Here is a 12,446-nt window from a genome sequence, read left to right as displayed (position 1 = left end):
GTGCTAGTTTGGTGTGCATCTTCCGTAGCATTACCTCGTCTGTCTCTCTGGCAGGGAGAACAAGGAGATGAAGATGAAGCAGGCCAAGGTCTCCGTGGAGACAGCCCGGGAGGTGTCCAGCGACAAGACTCTCCGCAACAAGGCGGAGCGAGAGAGGTCAGTTACCCCCGTTCGCTGTTGTCTCTCCTAGTTCACAAACTTACAAGGCACAAACCGTCGAGGCTGGTTTGCGCATTTGCACTCGAGTGGGACCAAGTGTATTGTGCCCGTTTAAGGCCACTCACGACGAGAGAAGGCAGTGGCAAACTGGCGCCGCCCATTAGGTAGCCCTAGAACACATTCAGTCTGCGTATAATTAGACTGAAGGTTTTGCAGTGTTCGTGAGATCGAACACAGGCACTCTCTATGGGATATGTTTGCTGATAACATTATTTATTTCAAGCCCACAGGGAAACAACGATGCGTATGATATTAGAAAATATATATATGCAGATATGACGTGTTGAAGGGCCACCTGCTAGATGGTGCCAGCATGTTCGTCCCAAACGGTCACAAATGAGCGAATCAGCCATATTATTTTAAAAGCGAAGCAGCATAGTCTCGGTGTCAGGTGGTACAGGGCAAATTCCATCTTGTTGCGCAGGCGTCTACGCGAGAAGAACAGCAACAACACCAAGAAGTTCATCGAGGAGCGCAAGTCAGCCGCCCTCAAGCAGAGCAAGGAGCGCGAGCGACTCAAGAAGATTCACGAGAAACAGCTCCACGACCTACAGAGGGAGATCGACAACGTGAGTGTGGGCGATCGGCACGCCGGCCCTTGCCACCCACGATGCACCGCAGCGATTGGTCCCCCTGGCACGATTCGCACAACCCAGAGCTAACGAATGCCACGGCACGTAAACTGTCACTACAGTAGTGGTTAATTTCATGCAGGAGATAACAGCCACGCCGTGATATCGCTGGCCACGATCGACAGTGACCTCGGAATGGACTGCGTCTCCTTCCGAGTCCAAAGGGCAGCTTGCTCTCGTGCCTGGGAGCTACACGTACCGTATTCGCGCCGCTAACTGGCAGAATATGACTGTCCAATTTCGAGGCGATCTTTCCTTGCAGGCAGGGCGAACTGGAGCGAATGATTAAGCCACGCTTGAGGGTAGCGACACTTCAGCCTTCTTGTTGCCTTAAATCATTGTTGCCATTTATCTGAAGCTTTAACTGAAATTGCAGGAAGCGCTCTTCCGTTTTCCAGAAGTGTTAAAACAGTTTGCGACGGAGCAGAACTATATATTCGGAGCTTCCAAGCGCCTCAAAAAAAAAGCTCAGGAAGTCGCATTCATTGCATTCAGTGCATTCATTGGCAACAAAACGGCGATGCTTACAAGAAAATCGTGAAATGGAGTGTCGGGACTCTAAGCCAGGTGCTCTCAAACTTTTTGATTCTGGAGAACAACCATTTCTCTTGATTGACAGGCTTCAAGGGTCCCAAGAAGATGTAGCGGGACTTGAAAGGGTCCATTCCCCATTTGAGAATCACTGATTTAGATTAATTCATCACTTGATGGCTTAGCCCTACTGAAGTAGTGCTCAAACTGGGGAATCACTTTAATTTGAGGCAGGGACAGTAGAGGAAATTAGGGAGTTTGGGGGACCCATGGGAGTACTGTGGGGAAACTCTTGGGTTCCCAGGAATCCTATTTGAGAACCCATACTCTTGAGGGAACACTGAGGTGCAAAAAAAATTGTTTTTCAAAGATTTAATATGTTTTTGTAAATTTTTTCACGGAAAAACCTTTTTTTTTTAAATATTTTTGTTAGAAGCAAATTAGGTGGAGGTCACGGTCCACTTTAAGCCCTGCCCACAGATCAGTGGCCCTGCCGATTACTACTGGATTGACTTGGCTGCTCAGCCAAGCATGCTCGGAAGTCTAGTGTCTCCCTTTCGTGACATCCGGTGCGTCTAGTCTGGCGTCAGACACCGCCTGCTAGTCGTGCTAGCGGACACGAGGTAGCCTCCAGCGTCGTCTGCCGTTTCACCGCCGTCTATCGTCGTATGCGATGTCCACGAGACGTGGACATGAGAGTTGCACGTCGGCGTCTGTTTTCAGCTCCGTCCGTCTCCTATTCGAGCCTCGTCTAAAAACTTCTGCAATGCTCCGAAGACGCGACCATGAAAGCGGCGTTCTAGCGTTCCATCACGCACGAGCCACGGTCCAATACAAGCGTCTGTCAGCGTCTATCGATGTGCGGTAATAAGCGACCAAGGAGTAAGAAAATCAACAAAATGAATATGCAGTCCTTCCAGCTTTACTGTCCTTGTTATTTCCTTTTTTTTCACGTGCCATTTGCGAGCAAAGTGAGTGAGCATCTTGACACACAATAAAAACGCAACATAAAAATATTCGCTTTGGTAGGCCAGGTGCACTGCAGAACTTGAGGGCTGCTTGCCTTTCGAAGCAAAATGATGGGAACATAGGCAAACTTGATGTGAGTTACCGAATGTTAGTTAGTAAGTTACCAAACACCCTTTTGCCTCCAGCCAAATGGCTCGCAAATCCTTACCTGCGTAGGTATCTTCTCGGTATTGAATCATGGTTGCAGTCACAACGGTTGCACAATTCTCAGAGCACCGGGGTCACTTTTACAGGTGCAAACATTTTTATTCATCACCAACACGTGTGAAGGAACAAATCAAGTTAGATCAAGCAACATAGCTGACGTGAGACGCTAAGCTTAAGCCAGTCCCGCTACGAACCCAAGCACCTGCACAGCACTTCCAAGCTGTTTGCTGCAAACTAAGTTGGTTGAAGAGATCTTCCTCTAAATACTTCGGTAAACGCAGAACGACTCGCACTCGTAAAAATATACGAGTTCGACGAGCTATGCTCATTGAGCATGCCGCAAATGCCGGTAGTCATGCATGTATGTTATCGTTTCAAGCAGAAGCGGAAAAACAATCTCTGGATATTTTTAAAACAAAAATGACTCTATCTAGATTATTTGTGGATCAGACATATAAATATTGTTGATATAAATACTATTACGGCACGGAGAAACAATTTTACAACAAACATTTCACATGTCAATCATCTCTCCAAACAATAAAAGCTGAGAAAAGGTGCTTAGTTTTGTAAGCACCGGGCAGAGCCTAGAGCAGGGCTACCCCCACCTAAATTGCATCTAACAATTTAAATATGGCTAAAAAATTTTTTTTTAATTAACAAAAAGTTTAATAAACTCTTTAAAAATATTTTTTTTTTTTTCACTTGAGTGTTTTTGAAGTGTGGCTTATTCAATCGCTCTAGGGTGAACTATAAACTACCGGAACATTGTGCCTGGCTCGGAATCGGAGGTTGCCAAGTTTGTTTCCTGAGAAGTGGTGTTTGTTTTGGAGCGTCCGCTTTGGCATGCGGCATCCCGACTGACTCGTGGCCCCTTGCGCAGGGCCTCGAGTTATACAATGCGGCCGAGACGGAGTACAAACTGTGTGCCAAGCTGGAGTGCTTCGTGTGAGCCTCCTCCGGGGGGAGGGGGTGGCCACGGAGGAGGGCCGTTTACGCCCTCCTTCCCCCCTTCCCACCCCCGCCAACCGGGGCCTCTTCCTCTGGGGGCCAATACGCCCGCAGTGGTCTGCCTCGTCTGCTTCTTCCAGCTTGGGCAGACGCATCTTGTTTTGCTGACGAGGCGGCGGCTGACTCCACCCTGGAACCGTTCCACCTCTTCTCAAGCCAAAGATTTTTTGGGGGGAACCCGAGGGGAAACCGTGGCATTTGTTTTCGCCCTAACGAGTGCTTCGGATCGATGCACGCTTTGCCAAAGCTTTGTTTTTTTTTAAGTCTTTTTTTTTCTAAAGGAAAACTGAGCACAAACTTTTACTCTCTCGAGTTGGTGCATCTGTGGTTGTTGATTTCATTTCCGTTTTTACGTACAGACAGCGGCAGAGCACAAACAAGCGATTGCTGGTTCTTTATGCTTTTCTTTTAGAAACTTAGTATCCTGTTTGTTATAAAAATTACTGCATAGATCCCCTGTATTTATATAGTGGATCTAGTAAGCGAGGGAAGTGAGAAGTTATAGGCACCTGATGTAGTGGTATAGTGAACACACTGTTGTAGTGAAAATTTACCTTGGGGAAAAAAATGGGTTTTGCATACACCGTTCCAGAAGATACTTCTGGCAGCTTTTGTTCTAGATGTTGGTGCATTTGCCATGTGCTACCTTTGCTCGCCAAAGTGACGGACTTGCAACGCCGTTCCCTTTTTATTGGGTGCCGAACAATTACTTTTTGTAAACAATGGAGCAGTCTTATGCTGAGGTTCCACTGTAACACGGTGAAAAATGCCCTCACGGGTCGCAACCCTAATCGGCGAGATCTGATGTTCGTCATTACCCGTCCGAGTAAAATGCGGAAAAGCACCCATGCCGTAATTCATCTAACAATGTCGCATAAACACTTTTTTTTTTTTTTCTGGCTGCGTTTTTAGTAATTTTATCCTGGGGTTTGCCGCATGTCGGATGAAGCTACGGCTCAGCAAAAATCAGTCCACTTCCAGCTGGATTATGAAACTGGAAATGAGGCAGTCCAGCTGGAACCCAGCTGGAACCCAGCTGGAACCCAGCTGGAATTCAGCTGAACTGCCTCATTTCCAGTTCCATAATCCAGCTGGAAGTGGACTGATTTTTGCCTGGGGTTGTAAGCTTTTACTGCTTATTTATAAACTGAGCTGGACAGTAAATTTTAACCTTTTGGCTGAAGGTTTGTTTATCTAGTCAGTTTTTTTGAGGAAACATACTTTTGAAGAGAACATTTCAGAACATGTCATAATCATGAGCTTTTGAATGTGTAAATACTTATTTTGCAGTTTGAGTTCAATATATGTAGATTGGGAATGCTGGTCTGATTGACATGTGGCGTTGAATGTAATTTACTCGAGGGCCTTCAGATATTATGAGATGTAGCAAAGGCACATAAGCAATTGCAAATCTACGACCTTTCTGGAGTTCGGTTTCAAACCGATTTCCTTCTTGTCTGGTTTTGACATCAGTGGAACTGTAAAGTAACAATCTAGTCCTCAGTAACAATATAGCAAGAAAATATTTTTGAGGCAGCATGATAAAGTCAGTACGAGAAATATCATATACTAACTAATCCTTAATCCCATAATGTTAAACCCTGGTAACATAAGCAAAACATCAAGTTTGTTTGGCATGAGGAATTTCCTACCTGTTACTCTAAGTAAACAGATAATCACAGCAGTTGATGCAGACATCGGCTGCATCAAAGAATTTGAGTTGATAAGAAGAGAAAATTTTGATATATAATGCATGTTTCTGTATCTGCTGCAAGCTAACCAGTTCTAACTTTTGTAAAGCTGAACTGATTTAAAACAAAATCAGAAATTTCACATGGTGTGTTCTATTTGTGTAATAGATATATACTATCCTGTAAATAGCTATGTATAAATAAATATAGATCTATTATCTAACAAAGGAATCTATCTCCACAAGGGAGAATTTAGCTTCAAAACACGAAAAAATGTGTTCGCTGAGACACAACTTCTACAATGCTGCACGAGTCCACGCATGTCATGCGGCACAGGTGCATGCAATAAAGTTGTGAGCGGCTTCACTGCATCACAAAGGTGCTTCATGTTCAGCAAAATTTGTTTGCTTGTCCAGAAGTTTCCATAAACTTTTGTGCAAGAGGATATATTGTTGCGAGTTCAAATTTGTACTGATATCTGCAGATGCCTGCTTTACTTGAGCAGTCACTGGCATTGGAAATTTTTAGTGTTGAGGCAGTGCTTGTGGCCATGAAATTGAACATACTTTTTCATTTTAGATTTTAGTAAGTCATCCTTGAACTTTTGTAATGAGTTTCATGAATTATGTTTGTCGGATGGATTAACTACTTGACTCATTAGCAACTGCAAACTTTATTACAATGGCAACAGAGCTTAAAGAAGCCTTAATTTACTACTTTATTTTTCAGGTTAATCTTTGTAAATTTGTAGAACCCCTACTTAAACCATTTTTCTTTGATTCCCAGAGTGTTTGAGACGCAATCATGGCATATTTTAAGGCATGCCAGTTCTCAAGTCATGGCTGAGTTTACAATTGTGGTAGTATTTGCTACTCTTGTTGTCTTTAGCAATTCTAGAAGAAGTCAGGTGCAGTTGTGGTCAGTCTAGACAGCATTTGACTAGCAAGATGAGTTGTTCCAGGTTTTTCATTGGACTTGATAATATCTTTAGCTTTAACATTGACATTGTTGGTTGTACATATCTTGTCTGTTTATCCATTATTTTCTTATCCTTTAGAGTTCATTTAAAGTAAGTAGTTTACACTACTTAAAGGCATAATCAAACTTCTGGTAGCATAGAAATACCTCTGTGAATTTTGTTTTTGTTTACTTGTCTTATTTTGTATTGTGTAATGTATATTCATAGGTTTGCTGTAGTTTTGATGGAGTTGAGTTGGAAGTACATACACTGTATGCTTCAGATACTAATCTAATCTGATGGCTATGCTAGAACTTTGTTTTAGGGTTCTTAGCATGACTTTTAGCAGCAGCTGGGAGCTTGGTTACGTCGTCAAGGGGAGGGTGCGCCATTTGTCCACGTCAGTATCAAAGTCCTTAACCTTGCAGTTAACTACGGCCACTGAGGCTAAGCTAGTGGCACAAAACACCCGACTTGTTACCAGCCGAGTAGCCAAGTGCTACTTGCCTCTGAGCGATCCTATTTTTAAAACATTCCTACCCGGCAAAATTTGCCAACACGCATCAAACTAATCTTAGTCTTGACAATCTTTCGAATATTGACAGCAGTTTCGTTACTTGCACTTGTTGACTTTCCGCATGCACTAGAGAGACAGTGACGTCCTCAGTTGTCAATTAAGCCCCGAGGCAAATATTCCTATAGTTTCAGTAAGTCTGTCTATAGAGGCAATGCTTAGGATGCATTTAGAGAGTGTGAACGTGCATGCTGCGTTTATAGACACCGAGGGTGCACGCCAACCCTGCGGAAAAGGGAACCTGGCCGTCGAGATCAAACATCCCTGCCACTTTTTTCATGTGCATGTGTAAAAAATTAAAAAGCCTGGAGCAACAAACAATGGCACACTCTAATTGTCTTACTTTTTGAACACTTTAGGCACACTCAAGCCTGCCTGCATGGCTCGCTGCAATTGTTTTTCTTTTGCAATTTATAAAATCCTGCGTATAAGCCTTCCAATTTGTTGACCTTACGTGGCGATAGGCACGTCAACGTCGGAGTGATTAGGCAGATTCACTTGGAAAGTTGCGGAAGGACTGTATATTGTCGGACTGTTTCCTATTGGAAATGTGACGCTGATTTATGTGTTTCGTTTAATCTTAAAGGGACACTGACAGGCTATTTATTCTCGCAGTTTCTATTTGAACTTGACCTACAAGAGCCCAACTACCCAGAACACAATTTGTAACTCGAAATTCTTTTTCTTTCCGCCCGAAAACAGCCGGTCAAGATTGGCCGGTTCCAGTCACGCTCACTCTCTGTTTTATGGTCATGTGACATTCAAACTATCTGTGCCAAATATATTCAAAGTTGTGGGTCATGTAAGGCACACATTCAATATGAAAGAGAGAAAAGAATATGAACCCCATTTATGTGGTTTCCAAAAAACTGCAAATATGTTGATCTAAAAAAAAATGTTGCACAGATTACAGAAAGTACATGTACACGTCACTCTCAATATGGCGATGTACCTATTGCGGGCTGGCAGTGCATGACAGACCAACATTGCGACAGACGTAGGGCCGCTACTTCGGAACTGTCATTCGGGGTACCGGCCAATCGATCTTCAAGTGCAGAACATAGAGCGGAAGGGATATAAGTGTGAAACAATTGCAGGACAAACGGTGCACGCAAGTTCGTCGTCATCATCGTTTGCTTCACACGCCAAACAATCGTAGAAAAAGAAATGCAGTCAGGTGTAGCAGTGCGACTTCCAGCCATGAGCTTCCTTGCTCGTGTTTTGGTTTTGGTTTCGAGGAGTTGAGTTTTTTGGCTTTATTAAAAATGTATGTGACTGCAGAAAAATATTGAACACCATATTAAATTGCGTGGCAAAAACTTTTTAAAAAATGGGGGGGGGGGGGGGGGGGGGTGTCATTGTCCCTTTAAGGCATTGTGTATTATTGGCTTCGTCCGTTTTGGGCCTCTGTTGATGATGACCGTCATGTTTTGCGGCTTTGCTGTACTAAGAGGTGATGTAATTTCCGATCTCGGCTTTCTCTGAAATGTTCCTGCAAGTCTTAAAAATGTCTAGCGTACGAACTTGGACAGAACCATAGTCCTCTGTAAGTTTGCTCCAAGTGCTATTGCTGTATGAAACTATTTGTGTGACTTTAATGAATCAGTGATGCACAGGGTTTTCAAAAATAAGAGTTTTCACTTGGTAGATACATGTGGCACAACTAATTTGTTTTGTTTGTGTAATGCGAGCTGTTGGGTTCAAGCATAAGTTGGAGGGCCAACTGTCCTGTCACCTTTGGTTGCCACTTGCAGCTAAGCTGTTTGTTCCTACTGCCACCCAGACCATAGGAAGAATAACTCTTATTTCAAACTTGGAAACTACTACAAGATTTGAGTTTGAGTTAATGCACCGTCAGAAGCCAAATTCATGGCAATTTATTCTTTACTCTGTCACTTTACTGATGTTTTTCAATCTGTTAGTGGTTAGAATGTGTTTGGAGGAAGTATTTTTCTCTCTATACTGTACAGTATGCTGGGTTTAGGAGTGTGGATGGAAAATTGTCTGTTTCCCCAATGTTTTATTATGTTTTTTTTTGTGTCTTTTTGTTTCATAAGGTTTGTTTGCTCGTGGAAACAAGCCAGTATTCCGAGAAACCAGTCATAGATTGTGGGTTATCTATAGATGCCATGCAATGGCCTGTCCAGCATGTAAGTTAATATCATGTGCACAGTGTACAATAGGAACTACTATTGTGTTTTTGTCAGAATTAATGAGGTTGTGAGTGTCATCTGTTAGGCTACTGGACTCCTCGATCCAAAAAGACTGAAAGAATGATGTGTGCCTTTCAAGGCTTAGAGCTGACATTCGTTTGGCAGTGTTGTTACTGTGTGTGAAGACTGGAAAGGTGTCTTGTTTTGGCTTTGGAAAGTATTTGTCATTGTCTCCTAAAAAGGTATAGCGAAGTTAATTGAATTCTGCCAGCTGCAATTATTGAGCCTGTGTCTTCTTTCCTGTAATTTTCTCCTAGGCAGGTTCATTACATTCACACTTTTATGCATCAGAAACAACTTAGGTAGAAGTTTCTGTAGTGGGTATGAGAATGTTGGTGGAAGCGAAATGTCTTACTGCAGAACCAGACCTATTACATTGTGACTTTTAAGGGGTACGAAAACAAAAATTGAAATATACAAATTTTGTTTGGAATTGAGCAAAGCATGACGGATATTAACCGTAAATGATAATCGCACGTTTGCTTTTCGAATGACTGGCCCTATTTTTCGTTCCAAACAGTGCACTCGTGCAAGCGCTCAAAGAGAATCGAACGGAGAGCACGATGCGTCATGAGATATCCGGCGCAAACAAAAAGAAAAAAAAGATTCCCCGCATTCGTGACGTAGCAAGGCCGACGTGGTTATGCGCTTTGCCGTTGCTGGCATTGGGGTGGCGTCAACGCGTTACAATTGAGCCGTTCGAAGTACCCTCGGGGTGACGAGCGTCGCGCACGTCGTGTTTGTGTGGCCGATCCTCTCCCTAAAAGATTAGACCGTCACTCAAAACTCACACAAAAATTACTTCCCCCACCCCGTTCACCCCTAAGCTGACAGTGCGGTGGAAGCTGTATGCTTGCGGGACCAATCAGCCGCCTCCCTTTCATCACCTGACCACATTCTCTGCGCGTGGGTATGCGCGAGGAAGCGTGATAACATGGCAAAAGTGTAGCTGGCCCAACGAGCACGTAGCTTCCACAGCACTGTCGGCTTAGGGGTGAACGGGGTAGGGAAAGCAACTTTTGTCGGAGTTTCGAGTGACGGGCTAATCTTCTAGGAGGAGAATAGCGGCGTCCGGGTACACAAACGAGTGTCCGAGCAAGAGGGGAGTCCCTCCTTTCGATCTTCTTGAACTCTTTGGTACAATGCGCGATTTGTGAGTTGAGGAGGAAAGGTAAAAAGGAAAAAGTTGAAAAACCGTTGCATGACCGCTTTAAACAGTTGAGCATACTTCCAAAGAGCGGCGCTGCTCCGATGTTTAGTGCGAGTATGCAACAGTTCTTGCTACGTCATGACTACATAGCAAGATTTCCAACGTTGCTAGATTACCTTCCTAATTCGCTCTACAGGCATCCACCAGGTGCGCATTGAAAGATTGTTTAATGAGCTTTAAATTTAGTTTTCTTGTACCTATCAATGAAAGACTGGTGTTTTTGAGGTTATGCTGCAACATGCAACATATTAAACCTAAAAAATGAGCGCTGGAAGTTCGTTTTCGTACCCCTTTAAGCAAAATATGATAGCTGTTGAGCTATTGTATTAATTGCTCAAGGGCAGGCATCAAAACGTCTTTCAGACAGTTCTTTCTTATAGAGGCAGCAGATATGTGCATATGTAATGGTAGGAAATTAAATTGAAACAGCAGCCCAAAACTATATCACCAAATACAAAAAAAAAAAAAGGCATATTCTTTAATGGAGACAAAAAAATCTAGTTGCAATGTAAAGTTTACTTATCGAGGTTTAACTGTTGCTCGCTGGAATGTTAACTTTTCTGTGCCATGTTTCCAACTGTTTACTGGTTCCTCTGAAAATGGAAGAAACCAGCTTTTTTTTTTTGTTCAGGTATAAACTAGTCTACATGCTTGCCAAAACCGCATTTGGTAACAAAAAGCGTGTCCACCGGGGAATTTATATTTCATTGTCAGTTGTAGTCTTTTGACCCATGAGCAACAAGTGCGTCACTGTCGTACGTCAATCGGAGAGTTCAGAATTGTGTAATTTAATGAGGGAGGTTTACAGCAAACAAATTAATGTTGTAATACCTCATTCTTAGTGTTTCAGTTTGTTGTCAAACAATCAAGTGCAACCTATTGTTTTAATAGATCTCATTGCCATGATAACGTTACATCTCAGTGTGTGCAGGCTTTTTGACATGCTAGCAGTATGTTTTACTATGTATGGTCTACTCTTCATTTGAGAATTTTGGTTTGTGAATCATTTTGGAGTAGAAAGTGGAGCAGTGTTTCAGAGATCAGAAGTCTTTGTTGCACCTTTCGCCGCATGATAACGTGCCGCGCATGCATGAGAACACCTCGAGGCACAAAGAGGCGCAGAGACCGAAGTTGCGGTGTATTTGCGGATATTTTTTTAACACCGGTACCTTCACGACGAATCAACCGGGGAAGTGTTCCGACGTCTTTACGAGAAACGACACGATTCACGAGGCGCGACATACAAAAATCACACATGCACGAACACGAAGGAATGTCCCTAGAAACACGAACATGCCGTCTACCGCGACAAAGCTAAACCATGTGGACCAGGCTAGACAAACATAGTGGCCGGGAACGCCAGTGTGCCCCAATAATTTTAGACAAATTTAATTAGGCACACTGTAGCTTCCGACACAGCTATAAAGAGAGATCTTTTTTACGAGCATTTAGCGAGAGTATTTTTCGAGCCTGTACGTTCGTGGAGACTGCGAGTCTCTCCGTTTTTACGAGAGGTTGCCGGCAGAACTACCCGGGTGTGTCGGAGCTGCGTTCGAACCCCGAAGCATTTAGGCGCCGTGGTGTTTGCATGCCACCGTTCTCAGTCTTCTCTCTCTCCGCCCTCCTTTGGGCATTTCTTTCCACGTAGTTCCGGGTAGCAGCATTCTTGTCGTTAGCTCCTGTGCAAAAAACGTTGGTGCTTTGTATGTGCTTTACGAGGTCTCTCCCGAGCCCCTATATAGTATTTTCTGTAAATAAAACACGCTTTCTGGTGTCCTCGAACAATAATAATCATGTTTTCCAAGCCTGCCTCGTGAATTCTTTGGAGGGTGCAGAACTGGGACGAGTGGATCTGTCGACTGGGTCAGTATCGTTTCTTGGAAACAATACTGACCCAGGGGAGGACTGTTTCGTGGACTTTACATGGACACATGTTTTGTCAACACTGCAACGTTCCATGGACACAGGCTCCTGCGACGTTTCATAGACAACATACCGTAAAATTCCGAGCAAGAACCCCCCCCAACTTCACTGCTTTCACATTTCCGCGCCGTTCCAGGAAAGCGCCCCCCTCCCCGCTCTGCACCCGTTTCACGCACCGCACTGGCCGCGCCCAAGCAACACTGGCCTGCGAAATTCAGTCCAAGAATCCAATCCAATCCAATCCTACTTTGCAGCCCGATTAGCCGGTTGCCACGCGCCATTGTCGCTTTGTTTGGGGGGGGGGGGGG

The 12,446-nt window shown here is 43.9% G+C and overlaps 1 protein-coding gene across 2 annotated transcripts in view; it reads left to right on the top strand.

Annotated features, from left to right (window-relative positions):
* Nucleotides 1–12,019, top strand: part of LOC8025439 (1-phosphatidylinositol 4,5-bisphosphate phosphodiesterase) — a 61,557-nt gene extending 49,538 nt beyond the window's left edge. For both annotated transcript variants that reach the window (XM_040501140.2, XM_029979208.4), the window contains 3 exons: nt 55–156; nt 644–788; nt 3,442–12,019. In XM_040501140.2, the coding sequence (XP_040357074.1) occupies nt 55–156; nt 644–788; nt 3,442–3,510 (316 nt within the window). In that variant the 3' untranslated portion in view covers nt 3,511–12,019. The remainder of the gene's footprint in view (nt 1–54; nt 157–643; nt 789–3,441) is intronic.
* The last annotated feature ends 427 nt before the right edge of the window (nt 12,020–12,446 follow it).

Source organism: Ixodes scapularis, unplaced genomic scaffold (genome assembly GCF_016920785.2).
Source record: "Ixodes scapularis isolate PalLabHiFi unplaced genomic scaffold, ASM1692078v2 PGA_scaffold10__122_contigs__length_95168666, whole genome shotgun sequence".
NCBI lineage: Eukaryota > Metazoa > Arthropoda > Arachnida > Ixodida > Ixodidae > Ixodes > Ixodes scapularis.
This window is presented reverse-complemented; position numbering and strand designations above follow the sequence as displayed.